Raw genomic sequence first — 15,881 nt, forward strand, 5'->3', positions numbered from 1 at the left:
ATGGGGGAGAGATGGGGAGAGATGGGTGGAGATGGGGGAGAGATGGGCAGAGATGGGTGGAGATAGGGAGATGGGTGAAGATCGGGGAGAGATGGGGAGAGATGAGGGAGAGATAGGGAGAGATGGGTGGAGATGGGGGAGAGATGGGGACAGATGGGTGGAGATGGGGGAGAGATGGGGACAGATGGGTGGAAATAAGGGAGATGGGACTCACCTTAAGAAAGCCAGACTCGGGCAGTCACCAGCAGATTGACAGCGACGCTTTTGAAGAGGAGAAATCGGAGGCCCATCACGGTCAGAGACAACAAGTTTGCCTGCGGTCTCTCTGTGATGGTTAAAATCAGACACAAGATCAACATGATGAAACCGAAATGTATCCTTTTCCCTCCAGCTCAGAACTGACAGCGTTGGAACATGTCAGGAATCGTACAACCCCCGTCAGACCATCAACCACCCTCAGTCACACCTCCCTCCATTCTTCTCTCCCTCCTTCTCTCCATCCACACCTCCCTCCATCCTTCTCTCCTTCCCTCTCTCCATCCACACATCCCTCCCTCCTGCTCTTCAAATCTATCTCTCCCTCGCCACATCCCTCTCTCCCTCCCTCTTTCCTTCTCTCTTTCTGTCTCTCCATCCCGCTCCATCCATCTATCTTTCTGTCTGTCCGTATCTATCACTCTATCTCTCAGGTTCTTTCTCTCTCTCATTCTCTATGTGCCTCTATCTCTATCTCTCTGTCTCAATCTCTGTTTGTCTCTATCTCTCTGTCTATCTCTCTCTCTATCTCTCTCTGTCTGACTGTCTCTTTCTCTCACTCTCTCTCTGCCTCTCTCTCTTTGTTTGTCTATCTTTCTATGTCTCTCAGGGTTGGAGGGTTTGAGCTATAGGAAAACCTGAATAGGCTGGGGTTATTTTCCCTGGAGTGTTGGAGGCTGGGGGTGACCTTACAGATGTTCATATAATCATGAGGGGCACTGAAGGGTAAATCGACAAGATCTTTTCCCCGGAGTGGGGGAACCTAAAGCTAGAGGAGCATAGGTAGAGAGGTGAGAGGGGAAAGTTGTAAAAACGACCTGAGGGGCAACATTTTTATGCAGAGGGTAGTGCGTGTATGGAATAAGCTGCCAGAAAAAGAGGAGGAGGCTGGTACAGTTACAACATTTTAAAGACATCTGGATGGGTACATGGATAGGAAGGGTTCAGAGGGAGATGGACCAAATGCTGGCAAATGGGACTAGATCAGATTAGGATATATGGTCAGCATGGATGAGTTGGACTGAAGGGTCTGTTTCCTTGCTGTACATCTTTATGTCTCCACGACTGTATCTCTCTGTCTTTGTCTTTCTGCCTGTGTCTGTTGCTCTCTCTCTCCCTCTCTATTTCTCCCTCCCTCCCACACCTGTCTGTCTTTTTCTGGCTCTCTCTCTCTCTCTGTCTCTCACTCTCTCTCCACCTCCTCCCCACCCCAGCTCTCTCCTTCCGTCAATCTCCCCATTCCTCTGCCTGTTTATTCATCTCCCCTAACGCCCCTTCCCCACTCACGGGAACTCTGACCTTGAAAGGGGTCATTTTTTGCGTCCATCATGTCATTTGAAGATTCCGCACAGCCCGACTGGGTCGGACCTGGCCCTGTAGACAGAAGGTGGAGACGTCAGCCTGGAGAATGCGTTCGTCAGCTCAGGGGGACAAGGTGCCAACATGGGCACATGTGCCCCGCTGAGGGGGGATAGGGGTCATGGGGCGGGGGAACAAGGGGGAATGGGGAAGGGGGTGCGAGGGGTTGAGGGAGCAAGGGGAGGGGAGGAACAAGAGGAGGGGGGATAGGGGCAAGGGGAGGGGGAACAAGGGGAGTAGGGGAAGGAGGGAATGGGGGAGAAAGGGGCAAGGGGGATGGGGGTTGGGGGAACAAGGGGGGATGGAAATGGGGTTTGAGGGGAGGGGTGAACAAGAGGGGATGGGGATGGGGGCGAGGGAATGGTGGAGCAAGTGGAGTGGGGGCAAGGGGATGGGGGAAGATCGGATGGAGGAGCAAGGAGGGATGGGGAACAAGGAGGGATGGGGGAACAAGGCGAGGCAGAATAGGGGTGAGGGGATGGGGGAACAAGGGGGGATGGGGGAACAGGGGGAGGCAGAATAGGGGTGAGGGGATGTGGGAACAAGGGGGGATGGGGGAACAAGTGGAGATGAGGGAAAAAGTGGGGAATGGGAGAACAAGCGGAGGTGGGAGAATGGGAGAACAAGTGGGGATGGGGGAACAGAGGGAAATTGGGGAACAAGGAGAGGCAGAATAAGGGTGAGGGGATGGGTGAACAAGGGGAGCTGGGGGAGTGAGGAGGAGTGGGGGGGAACCAGGGGGGGGGGGGGGGAGATCTGGAAGCGTGCTCCTTACCAGTCTTGGACTCCTGGGTGACGTTGACGGTTAAATGTTTGTTATTGTGCTTGGCCTCACAGAAGACGTCTGTCAGTTTCTCGGGAACAGGTAGGAAGCCGAACGCCACATAGTCGCCATTGGGCGTGATTACAGAGGGCCTGGTAACGTCAGTCTTACTCCCGTCTCCCACTGTCAGCGACAGGTTGATGGTCTTTGGAAAGAAGTCGCTGGCCAGACAGACTGCAGCTGGGTGAGCACCGTTGCCTAAGACGGCTGGCGGATAAAAAACCGACAATTTCGGCTCAACACTATCTTTCTGCCCTGAAATACAAAGAAAGGCAGAAGTGAGGGAGCGGTCAGACCTCTCTACCAACCCCCCTCCTCCGCCTTGTGCGTTATTCTGAGCCACAGGGGTTCCCCACACTGATCACTGTGGGACACCGCCACCCATCTCAGACCAATGTCCCTCTGCAGCCATAACTCGCCAACACTAGCTTCTGTCAAAGGCTGCTTTTCTCCCCACCCATCCCCAGCAGCTAACTCACAAGTCCTGCCTTTTCAATCCCTCCCCAGGGATACCCTCAGACAATTATGGTCGCCGTGCTGCAGGAAGGATGAGATTAAAATGGAGAGGAAAGATTGACCAGGATGTTAAACAGACTGGAAGGGTCTGAGCTGCAGGGAGAGATTGAACAGGCTGGGGCTATTTTCCCCTGAAGCGTCAGAGGCTGAGGTGGGGGTGACCTTATAGAGAGTTTATAAAATCATGAGGGGCATGGATAAGGTAAATATCCAAGGTCTTTTCCCCAGGGTAGGGGAGTCCAAAACTAGAGGGGAATAGGTTGGAGGTGAGAGATTTAGGAGGGACCTGAGGGGTAACTTTTTTCATGGAGAGGCTGGTGCGTGTATGGAACGCGCTGCCAGAGGAAGTGGGTGGAGGCTGGTACAGTTACAACATTTAAAAGGCATCTGGATGGGTACATGATAGCAAGGGTTTAGAAGGACATGGGCCAAATACTGGCAAGTGGGACTAGAATGATTTAGGGCTTCTGATCGGCACAGACGAGTTGGGTTAAAGGGTCTGTTTCCCGCGCTGTACGTCTTTATGACTTTCTGATGTCCTTTGAGAGGGAACACGATCACACCGTCGGGTCCCTGAAAACGTAACTGTTGTCCCTCCTTGGGGACAATCTAATGCGTCCGAGTTTCTCTGGTTTCAGTTGAGAACGAAGAGGACCCACGAGAAAGTGGACAGTGGATTGGTGGCAGTTAATTTCTTTTATCACATGATGCAATACCTGTCTGGCTCGGAATTGTCACACCAAAGTGGGACGACGAGAGACATTTTGTCGTCAGTAAACCGGGGTTGGGGGGGAACATGGTCACAATTTCGAGGTGGTCAGCGAGAGAGCTTGGCGCGGCATGCGGGGAAACATTTTTACTCAGAGAGACAGAGAGAGAGAGAGTCGTTTGGATTTGGAATGAGCCCGGCTTGGGAGCTGGATCCCATTTGGAGGTCATCAAGGGAGCTGGATATATCTTTGAAAGTGACCAACTTAAGTTTTACTTCCACACCATCCCCCCAACCCGCCTCCCCATTCTAGTCGCGGTGAGACCTTTCTCTCACGGATCTGTTCGACAGAATACACAGGGACTCCCTCTTTCTTAACATCACCCCCCACATCCCGTTCACAAAGTCAATGTCAACGCCGTGCTGACATGAAACGGCTGCAGTGAACGAACCTAAAATGACTGACTGATTTTGTTCTGAAGGTTTCGCTCTGGATTCAAACGCAATGGGCCCCAGGGTAGGAACCTTCCTGCGGGGAAAGGGACTCAGGCCTTGTTTTGGGACTGGGGAAGGGGATCTGGGGCAAAACCGACTGGCAGGGTGGCACAGTGCAGTGTGGAGAGAGGGCGCGGTGAAACTCTGTGCGTCTGTTTTTCTGCTGCATTTACCAGTCACTGACGTATCTCCCCCCCACCATCTCCAACCAACCCCGCAACCCCCGAACACAGCCAAGAAAGAGCTCAAGTTACCCTCGTCACAGTTGGGGCAATTTGGCCCATTTTCCAGTCCCCTTAATTTACACTGACTGAACTAAACCCCACCGCCCTACCCACACCCTCCGCACTTCCACCCTACAAACTCATGCCACGGTTACATTTCTTTTCCCACATGTGCCAGGGCACACCACGTTAAAATGTTTCTTTTGGACTAGTCTCAGAATGAAACGACAGCGTTGGAAAGGTTCCCTCGGTCTCACAGTCGTCCGAGAGCCAACATTACTCATTTCCCAACTGTTACAGTGAGACCAGATGTCACCAGATTAAAAAAAAAACCTACGCGAGACAGAATTTCCTCAGCACAGTCAGGTCGCAGATAATGTGACTGCCCTCCCTCCTCGGGGAAACCTAATGCCTTTGAGATTCCCCAGTTTCAATCGAGAAGGAAATAACGCGCCAAATTGTGGACGGTGTGTTGGTGACAGTTGATTTTCTTGATCACCCTGCTCGCTGTATGTGATGTGAAACCTGTCTGGCTCAGTCATGTCACAGCGAAATGGGTCCAAGAGAAACACTTCGTCTTCAGTAACTGGGCCAGGGTCTGAATTTCAAAGTCGTCAGCGGGAGAACTCAGAGTGAGGTGAAGAGAAAGTTCTTTACTCAGAACCATAGACATGTCCAGCATGGAAACAGATCCTTCGGCCTAACGAGTCCATGCTCACCAGATATCTTAATTTAATCTAGTCACACTTGCCAGAATTTGGCCCATATCCCTCTAAACTCTTCCTATACATAAACCCACCCAGATGCCTTTTAAATGTAGTAATTTTACCAGCCTCCACCACTTAATCCATATGTGTACCAACCTTCGGGTGAAAAAGGCCCCGCACATTCCTTTTAAGTCTTTCCCCTCTCACCTAAAACCTATGTTGTCTAGTTTTGGGGGGACCTGTTAGGGTTTAGAATGAGCTGCCTAGGGGAATAGTAGAGGTGGATTCGACAGGAGGTTTCAAAGGACAACTGTCTATACATTTGCAAGTGACCAATTCAAGTTTAGCCCCCCTCCACATCTCATTGTAGCTGAAATGGAACCTTTCTCGCACGGTTCGGGTAGGCCGAAATGACACAATGAAAAAAAAAAAGACTTATTGGCACTGACACACGCACACAATTTCTCTTCGACCAACGGTTTTTCAGAGGGGACGGTTCCAAGATGGAGTTTAATACCTTGGCCATACAACAATTCAGCCCTTCAGTGCCCGCCACATTTCTGACACCAGGAGATTCGATTCCTGCCCTCAGTGTCTTTAATTGAAGCAGGGTTTGAACATGCAACTCTCACGGCTAAAATGCCTGCAATCTTTTCTACATTTTCTCTCTCTCTCTCTTTCTCTCTCTACAGCACTACCTTGGCTCGGTGCCCAGACACTCCATTCCACAGAACAAAACCAAATAAACAGCATGTGAGCAGAATGAAATTTAAAAGCCTCAGCTCTAACTTACTCGGTTTAACTGTCAGTTGGGTGCCGCTGCCAAATGTGAGTTTCGTTCTTTTGTCAATGTAATCCACACAGTTAACAGGCCTAAGGCAGAAACCTTCCAAACTTAGCTTTCAAATTCAGTCACAGCGCGTGGGCATTGCTGGATTGGCATTGGGTAATTATTGCCCATCTCTAGTTGTGGGACTGTGGGGTCTGGAGTCATGTAGGTCAGACCAGGTCCTTTCCCAGTGGACCGCTTGGTAAAGCAGGCCATTACAATGGACACTGAGATTTTTGTCTGAATTTTTGCCAGAAGCTCACGTCAAAGTTTTGATGGAAACTTTGGGAAATGAGGGATTTCTTCGGGAGTAAGGCATTTCAGACATGAGGCAGAGTTAGAGAGAGAGATCGGGTTCAGAGAAGAGCAGGTTAAGAGGTGACATTTGCTGTAATTGTTGATCAAATTTGAGAACAATTTCGACAGTGTAGAGGAGGATATTTTGTCCCCAATAGTTGGTAAGTAGAGGTGACAGCTTCAAGATGGCCAACGACAGACCTCGGAGTGAGATGAGGAGAAACCTCTTTACTCAGAGTCATAGAGTCATAGAGATGTAGAGGACGGAAACAGACCCCTTGGTCCAACTCATCCATGCCAACAAGATATCCTAAAGAAATATAACCCCGTTTGCCAGCATTTGGCACATATCCCTCTAAACCCTTCCTATTCATAAACTCATCCAGATGCCTGTTGTAATTGTACCAGCCTCCACCACTTCCTCTCACAGCTCATTCCATACACACACCGCCCTCTGCGTGAAAAGGCTGCCCCTCAGGTCCCTTTTAAATCTTTCCCCTCTCACCTTAAACCTATGCCCTCTACTTTTGGGAACTTGTTAGGATTTGGAATGAGCTGCCTAGGGGAATAGTGGAGGTGGATTCAACATAAGTTTTCAAAGGAGAGCTGGACATATATTTGAAAGTGACCAATTTAAGTTTTTTCTGCCTCATTCTAGCTGAAATGGAACCTTTCTCACACGGTTCTGTTAGACTTAAATAATACGATAAGAAAAGATCTGTCAGCACTGACAAATCCATACAATTTCTCTTCCATTAACAGTTTCTGAGAGGGGTCATTTCCAAGATGGAGTTTAATATCTTGGCCATACAACAATTCAGCCCTTCAGTACCTGGCACATTTCTGACACCAGGAGATTCATTTCCTGGCCTCAGTGTATTTATTTGAATCAAGATTTGAACATGTAACTCTCATGGCTAAAATGCCTTCAATCATTTCGACACTTTCTCTCTCTCTCTCTCTCTCTCTCTCTCTCTTTGTGGCACTACCTTGGCTCTCTGCCTAGACACTTCATTCCACAGAACAAAATAAACTGCACATAAGAGAATGAAATTCAAAAGCCTCAGCTCTAACTTACCTGGCATGTGAGTTTTGTTGTGCTATCAAAGTAATACACACGGTAATCATGTCTAAGACAGAAACCTTCCAAACTTGGCTTTCAAATTTGTTCTCAGGGCATGGGCATCACTGGAATGGCACAGGCATTTATTGCCCATATCTAGCTGTGGGTCTGTGGGGTCTGGAGTCACGTGTAGGTCAGACCAGGTCCTTTCCCAATGGACCATTCAGTAAACCAGACCATTACAATGGACACTGATCACACTGGTCTGAGTCTGGCCCGGCTACTCTGGTCTGAATTTTTCTTGAACCAATCCAAATTTCTTTGGGAAATGAAGCATTTCTTTGGGCCTGAGGGATTTCAGAGAGGAGGGAAGATGAGATAGAGAGAGAGATCGGGCCCAGGACAGAGAAGAGTAAGGGGTGACCTTTATTGAGGTGAACAAATTCGTGAAAAATTTCAAGAGAATGACACTTTGTTTCCACCAGTCAGTAACTAGGGGTCACAATATCAAGATGGCCAACGACAGAGCTCGGAGTGAGATGAAGAGAAACCTCTTAACTCAGAGTCATAGAGATATACAGCATAGAATCAGACCCTTCAGTCCAACTCGTCCATGCTGACCAGATATCCTTTATTAATCTAGTCCCATTTACCAGATTTGGCCCATATCCCTCTAAACCCTTCCAATTCATATGCCCTCCAGATGCCTTTTAAAGGTTGGAATTGTGCCAGCCGCCACCAGCATGTTACATACAAGCATCACCCTCTGCATGAAATGGTTACTCCTCGGGTCCCTTTTAAATCTTTCCCCTCTCACCTTAAACCTATGCCCTGTAGTCTTGGGGAGTTGTTAGGATTGGGAATGTGCTGCCTGGGAGAGCAGTGGAGGTGGATTCGACCGGAGGTTTCAAAAGAGAACTGGATGCATGTTTGAAAGTGATCAATTTAAGCTTTGCCACCCTCATTTTAGCTAAAGTGGAATCTTTTTCACACGGTTATGTTAGACAGAAACGACACAATAAAAACGACCTGTCAGCGCTACTGACAAATGTATACAATTTCTCCTCAACCAACAGATTTTCAGAGGGGTCGGTTTCAAGATGGAGTTTAATACCTTTACAATACAGTGATTCAATCCTTCAGTGCCCACCACCGTTCTGACGCCAGGAGAATCGTTTCCTGTACTCAGTGTCTTTTGGAACATGCACCTTCTCAAAAATTCCTCTCACAGCTAAAATGCCTGCGATAGTTCCTTTATTCTGCCACTCTCTCTCTCTCTCTGCGGCACTATCTGGCTCTCTGCCCAGACACTCCATTTCACAGAACAAAACAAAATTAACAGCATTCTAGCCGAATGAAATTTAAAAACAAAAGCCTCAGCTCTAACTTACCTGGTATAACTGTCAGTCGGGTGCCACTGCCAAATGTGAGTTTCACTGTGCTAACATAGTAATCCACACAGTAACCATATCTAAGACAGAAACCTTCCAAACTTAACTTTCAAGTTCGTTCATGGGGTACAGGCATTGCTGGATTGACATGAACATTCATTTCCCATCTCTATCAATGGGGCTTTGGGGTCTGGAGTCACATGTAGGTCAGACCAGGTCCTTTCCCAGTGGCTAAAGCAGGCCATTAGAAGGGACACTGATCACACGGGTCTGAGTTTTGGCGAGAAACACAAGCCCAGAATTTTGTTTGAATCATTCCAAATTTTTGGGAGAGATGAGGGATTTCTTCAGGCGTGAGAGATTTTAGGCACGAGGAAAGATTAGAGAGGGAGGTCGGGCACGGTGCAGAGAAGACGAAGGGGCAACCTTTATTGAGATGATCAAATTTGAGAACAACTTCGACAGGGTAGAGAACGATATTCTGTTTCCACGAGTCTTTAATGAGGGGTCCCAATTTCATGATTGTCAACGATAGAGCTCGGAGGGAGATGAGGATAGACTTCTTTACTCGGAGATAGCTGTTGGGGTTTGGAATGAGCTGCCTGGGAGAGCGATGGAGGTTTAGAAAGGAAGATGGATGTATATTTGAAAGGGATGATGTTAGAGGGCTACGGAGATAAGGCTGGAGAATGGGGACGAACTGGGGAGCCAGCACAGACACGATGGGCAGAAGGGCACCTGTCTCCCTCGTAAAATTCTACCAAATTACACCATCTGCTTCGTTAGCATTCGAACCAATGTTCCTGGAACGTAATCTGGGGCTCAGGGTGACAGGTCTAGTCCGAATACCATACAACATTGCCTTTCCATTGCCAGTTCCCTACCCTGGGATAGTTCACAGTGGTCTCTGATATGCACATCTCTCACAGCCCTTGATTTAGCCCCTAGATAGACATAATTAACACCTTCTGCAGAACTTTTAACCCCCAGATCGGCAGTGACCATTAAATTCTCTCTGTATTCTCCTCAATTTAAGAAAACAAAAACACTGCACTTGATATTTGGCAGTTCTATTGCAGTCTGCCAGATATTCTTCTAATTAGATTTGAGGTAGTAACTGCCAACGACTTACTGGCTTGCACAGAGAGTCTGGTGCCTGTGCCAAAGATTAATTTCCAGTAGTTAGCACGATAGTGCCAGGTGTTACAAAAATTCACCTTCACCACAAAAGACATGAACACAAGTCCTCGTGCGTGGTCTCTGTCTGGGTCTGAATTGGTATGTCAGTGATTAAGTCTTAGAATCGTTGAGGCTTGGCCCATATCCCTCCAAACTTTTCCTATTCATGTACTTATCCAAATGCCTTTTAAACGTTGTAACTGTACCCGCATCCACCACTTCCTCTGGAAGCGCATTCCACACATGAACCGCTCTCTGTGTAATAACATTGCCCCTCATGCCTTTTCTAAATCTTTCTCCTCTCACCTTAAACCTCAGGCCGTCTGGTTTTGGTCTCCCCCACCCTAGCGAAAAAGACCTTCGCTATTAACCTTACCTTATGCCCCTCATGATTTTATAAACCTCTATAAATTTGCCCCTTCAACCTCCAGTGGGAAAATAAAAGTCCCAGCCTTTTTTCTAACTCAAACACTTCATTCCCGGCAACATCCTGGTAAATATCTTCTGAACCCTCTCCAATTTAATAATATCCTCCCTATAACTGGATAACCAGAACTGGACACAGTTTTCCAAAAGAGACCTCTCCAACATCCTGTACGAGCTCAACATAACATACCAACTCCTACACTCAAAGGACTGAGTAATGAAGGCAAGTGTGCCAAACGCTGCCTTACCCACCCTGTCTACCTGTAGAGACATCTGAGACAGATCCATTTTTATTCAGCAAAGGTTATTAAGGGATATGGGTGAAAGGGAGGTACGTGGATTAGGCCATAAGTCAGCCATGAATAATGGAGCAGGTCTGGATGGGGAGTTCTGAATAGCCCACACCTGTTCCTACGTCCCCCACCGCCCCCCCAACCCGGGGGTTCTAATGTAATGAACCGATGCATCCAGAGTGAGAGAAATTCGCCCAGAGCCGAGACGTGAGGCTGAGTGGAATTTCGATCTGTCAGTCACGGTGGTATCTCTCTGACCGTCCCCACCTCCGCCAAACCCCACAGTCCGTCTACCACCACCTCTTTTTTAATCCCCCTCCTCTGTTGGGTCTTACGACAGTCAGACCCAAAGACTTACTGGGTTTCACTGTCAGCCTGGTTCCACTGCCGAAGATCAGCTTCTCATATACATAGCTGCCACAGTGTTGCCAGGTGATGCAGAAACAGTCTTCGACCACAGAACGAGAAATGGAGGGGCGTTATTTACTTTAAAGAAAAGACTGTACTTGTACTGACTTCTGGTTGTCAGGGCATTTCCCTGTTTCCCAGGGATCTGAGGCGCAGGGTCGGGGTTGGGGTGGGGATAGGGGGAATGGTTGCTGGTGGTGGGGGAGCTCTCTAGAGACAGCGTTCGCACTGGTTGAAGTTCCCAAAGTTTTGGCAAGCTGGAGCTACAGGACAGAGTTTAACCTATACTGCCCCTGTATGGATACTGGCAAGACGGCCCTGTCGATTCCTTGTCTGCAAGCCAAGTTTTGAGATGTTGGAATGGCTTAGGCCATAAGGGATAGGAGCAGAATGAGGCCTCTCGGCCCGTCGAGTCTGCTTCACCATTCAATCATGGCTGCCGTGTCTCTCAACACCGTTCTCCCCGTAGCCCTGGATCCCCTCACCAATCAAGAACCTACCTATCTCTGTCTTAAATATACTCAGTGTCTTGGCCTCCGCAGCCCTCTGCAGCAATGACGTTCCCCCTACGCCTCGGCTGAAGAAATCCCTCGTCATTTCAATTCTGAGGGGTCAGCCCTGCACCGTGAGGCTATCCTACTTGTCCACTCTATCCAGGTCTTTCAGTGTCCGGTAAGCTACAATGAGACTTATAGCGTTCGACAGTGAGTTTGGTCTCACTGCCGAAGATAAAATTTTCCTGCTTCTGCAGTTGGCCCAATGTGCTGAGTGAAATGGACAAGTCACGGGAGGATTTGCTTGTCTTGGTTTGAGTCTTAAGATCCCAATTGCAAAAAGAACAGTCAGGACAGGCTCCAAATTGTCTCCCCTGCCTCCCTGGACCTCATTAAACTTAATTCTCTTCGATTTGCGACATTTGAAAAGCATCAGGGAGGGATGGGAGCTCAATAGCCGTACAGCCTTCCATCCAGCTCGCTAATTTCCCATTGCAACCTACAGCCCGAGTCCAACACCCATGGAGAAACAAACGTGATACATTATCGATCCCCTGCCTGACCCTTCACAGCTCTTGCAGTTTTCAATAAGATCAAACACACCCCGTCCCAACTCCCCCAACTCAGAGGGTGTTGGGGGACTGAAATGGATAATCAGACACAATCCCGTTGAGCGGTGGACCAAGCTCAAGGGGCCGAATGGCCTACTCTCATCGTCTGTCTTTTCAAACTGTTGAACGGCAAAGAAAATTAGAGTAGGAGAGACAGGAAATGATGACATTTGTTTGGGTATGCAGACAGAAAAGGCCCTTGAAGCCAGCAGCATAGACCAGCTGGACGCTGGAGAATATCTCTTCCCGCTATCACAGTTCCAAACCCAGTGAACCCTCTCTGGGGTACTGATATCATTTCCCAAGGCGAGACGCTACGAGGCTTATTTGGTTCCACTGTGAGTTTGGTCATGTCTCCAAACACCAGCTTCTCAGTGCGGTGCATTCCACCACAGGGCTACCAGCTGTTACAAAAGTAGACCCCGCCACAGTAACAGTGCAGTGAAAGGCTGTTTTAGTCTCCCTCACTGTATCTTCATGTTCCTGGCTTCAAGCGCCTTTTCTGTCTGCATACCCAAACAGATGCCACCATTTCCCCTTTCTCTCCTACACTAATTTTCTTTGCTGTTCAACAGTTTGAAAATACCGACGATGAGAGTAGGCCACTCGGACCCTTGAGTATGCTCGACCACTCAACGGAATTGCGTCTGACCATACATTTCAGGCCCCCAAAGCCCTTTGATCCAACAGAACAATTTCTATCTCTTCCTCGAAAACACTCAATCTTTCGGCCCCGACTGCTTTCTGTGGCGGCAGAGTATCCTACAGGCTCCCCCCACCTCTCCAGTCTCTGGGTGAAGACATTTCTCCTCATCTCAGTCTGAAATGGCCTACCCCTGTATCTTTTGACTGTGACCCCCCTCCTCTCCCTGCTAGACCCAGTGTTCTGGGCATAAAAGCAGGCAAATTGGAAAATAAATTGCTCCATGTTTTTGTTCTCTTGCCTTCCTGATAATTCTGCAGTGACATGTGTGTGTGTGTGTGTGTGTGTGTGTGTGTGTGTTTGTGTGTGTGTAGGAGTCTGCAGGGCTATTCGCTATTGAAGCACAGAGGCTACCTCGAATCTCTCTATGCCAAAGAAGACACACATCAGCCACTTACCCGGCAGAACCTTCAGTTGTGTTCCATTGCCAAATATGAGTTTGTCAGCATTGTTATAATAGCCAGCACAGTGACAATTACTCAGACACAAAACCCTCGATGGGGACCAGGGGGTGGGACTTCTCAGTTTCCCACTTGTTTCCACATCAGCAAAGAATGATATAACTTCGTGAAAATCAGAAGGTATATTTGGTAATCTGGAGGTAAAAATCTGCAATCCTGTCCGTCCCAAAGTATACTGGGGAGGTCGACAGGAACTCCCTTCAGTGAAATTAAACAATATTGTAGAGGAATTACTCCTGTCTTTCATTCATCCCTTGTACCCACGCTCAGAGCAATGAAAAATATTGCAGAGGCCCCAATTCCCTCTCTAATTGCAATGCTGCTTCAGTACAAGCCCCTTTATGCATTAGTGGAGAGATGGTCTATGGTGACTGAGGAGAGATCCCTAGGCAGGACCCTTGGATTCAGGGACTGGGGAGGGAACAACCTTCCCCAGACAGCACAGGTTAGGGCAGAGAGTGAGGGAGGACCTCAGCGGGTTAGCTCAAGCACCAACTTAATTCGGGCCCCACTTGCTTGTCCCTGCTGAGTGCCAGCTCCCACTCAAAGAAAGAACAAAATCAGTCAAAAAAGCAGGACATTTCCCGGACAATATTCAGGTCGAAATTGGCATCAGACTTACTGGGTTCCACGGTGAGTTGGGTCCCACTGCCAAAGATCATCTTTCTAATCCACACAGTGCTAACAGATAGTCCACAAATACGACTCCAACTACATGCACAGTAATGCCTAGGTTTATATTTCACCTTTTCCTTTAGCTACGGGGTACACTTCAGACTCAGTTTGCAAGTCAGAGAACCATACAGCTCGGAAACAGACGCTTCAGTCCAACCAGTTTGTGCTGCCCATGTTCCCAAACTAAACTGGACCCACCTGCCTGCTCCTGGCCCATATCCCTCCAAACTTTTCCTTTTCATGAACTTATCTAAATGTCTTTTAAACATTGTAACTGTAACCACATCCATCAGTTTCTCTGGCATTTCATTTCAACATGAACCACACTTTGTGTAAAAAAAAATCCTCCTTGTCCTTTTAGATCTTTCTCCTCTCACATTAAAAGATGTGCCCCCCAGTTTTGAACTCCCCTTTCCTGGGAAAAATACCCTTGTCTTTCACCTTACCCATGCCTTTCATGATTTTATAAACCTCTACAAGGTCACCCCTCAGCCTCCTACGTTCCAGTGGAAAAGGTCCCAGCCTATCCAGCCTTTCTTGATAACTCAAACCTTCTCTAACCGGCAACATCCTGGTAAATCTTTTCTGAACTGGACACGGTATTCCAGAAGAGGCCTCGCCAACATCTTGAACAACCTCAACATAACGTCCGAACTCCTGTACTCATATGTCTGAATTAGGATATCCCTGGTGATCATTGTTACCATTTCCCACCCCTCGTTAAACCATCCTTTTCCCTCCCCCGCATTAATTTGCAGAGTCCAGAAATTCCCATTAGCATCCAATTTCACGGTGAAATTGCCCTGTAGCCGAGTTTCCTTTGAATCATCTGCCATTGATTTGGGAGAATCAGAGAAGATAGGGGTTTTTGGAAGAGGTCGGGGGCGGGGGTGGAGGCTAGAATAATTAATTATCAAACTCCAAACTTCATTGCAAACCTTCACGTTGTGTCTTGTGTTAGCATTTGAAAGGAACGGGAGAGGTGTCGGTGGGAGAGAAAGGTGAATTTTTGTTCACTCTGGCCCATGTTCTATTTTTTTGGGGAAGGGGCAGACTTGATGGGCCGAAGGGGCTTTTATTCCCTACGACTCTCCCTCCAGTTCGGTCCTGAGGCCTAATTGCAATTAGTGCAGTACAGCTGTTCGTTAGGTCGAGACGGTGGCTTGGTTTCTCTGTCACATACTCTCTTGCACCCCCCGCTCACCCCATCCCTGTATTCCCCAAGGCTCAGAACGGAAAGAAATGACATTCACTCACAAGAAACGTTTGCACTTACTCGGCACGACGTCCACTTTAGTGCCGCTGCCGAAAATCAGCTTGTCATCATAAGCTGCACAGTGACAACCACCCAGACAGGAACCTTGTTACATTGATATGGAAAAAAACACCACCAACCCCCTTCTCCAAGGGAGCTGTCTCACTCAGTGACCTGGAATCCATCTCCATTCCCTGTCTCCATTCGACCAGACCCCGCCATGGCTCAACAATTTACACCAGAGATTTAACACGCCATGTCCTTGCAAAGAATTACTGGGCTCGGAAACACGGATTTTCCCAAGTGCTAAGTATCAACATCTCAACTTACCTGGCTCCACAGTCAGTTGGGTCCCAGCTCCAAAGATCAGTGGATTATACACGATGACAACTGGCCTGACATATACCTGCTGACTTGCCGAGAATTCCAATTCCATTAGGACCAGTGAATGACAGCGTGGGGGAAGGAGTGGTGGATAAGCGACAGGAGGACATATTTTGATGGGATTAGACCGGAAGTAAACCCCTGGCCTGAAACCTTTCTGCTTTAGACTTACCATGCCGCCAGCTTACAATGCCAGGGTCTAGTACTTTGGGGGAGACAGACAAAGAAAATCTTTGAAGATCTGCAAAGGAGTCTCCGAACCGCACCTTGGAATAGAATTGTTGGAAATGCAAGAAGACGCGTTGGGTTCAAATTTATTCCAAC

General features: G+C 48.2%; 1 protein-coding gene across 1 annotated transcript in view; it reads right to left on the reverse strand.

The window, feature by feature from the left end:
- The window catches only part of LOC109922686 (T cell receptor alpha chain MC.7.G5-like), an 89,005-nt gene that overhangs the window by 2,681 nt on the left and 70,443 nt on the right, over nt 1-15,881 (reverse strand). The window contains exons 6-8 of the mRNA XM_048619160.1: nt 2,390-2,692; nt 1,555-1,629; nt 215-325 (exon numbers count right to left, since the gene is read on the reverse strand). Coding sequence (XP_048475117.1) covers nt 216-325; nt 1,555-1,629; nt 2,390-2,692 — 488 coding nt within the window. The 3' untranslated portion in view covers nt 215. The remainder of the gene's footprint in view (nt 1-214; nt 326-1,554; nt 1,630-2,389; nt 2,693-15,881) is intronic.

Source organism: Rhincodon typus, chromosome 42 (genome assembly GCF_021869965.1).
Source record: "Rhincodon typus isolate 14 chromosome 42, sRhiTyp1.1, whole genome shotgun sequence".
NCBI classification, from domain to species: domain Eukaryota; kingdom Metazoa; phylum Chordata; class Chondrichthyes; order Orectolobiformes; family Rhincodontidae; genus Rhincodon; species Rhincodon typus.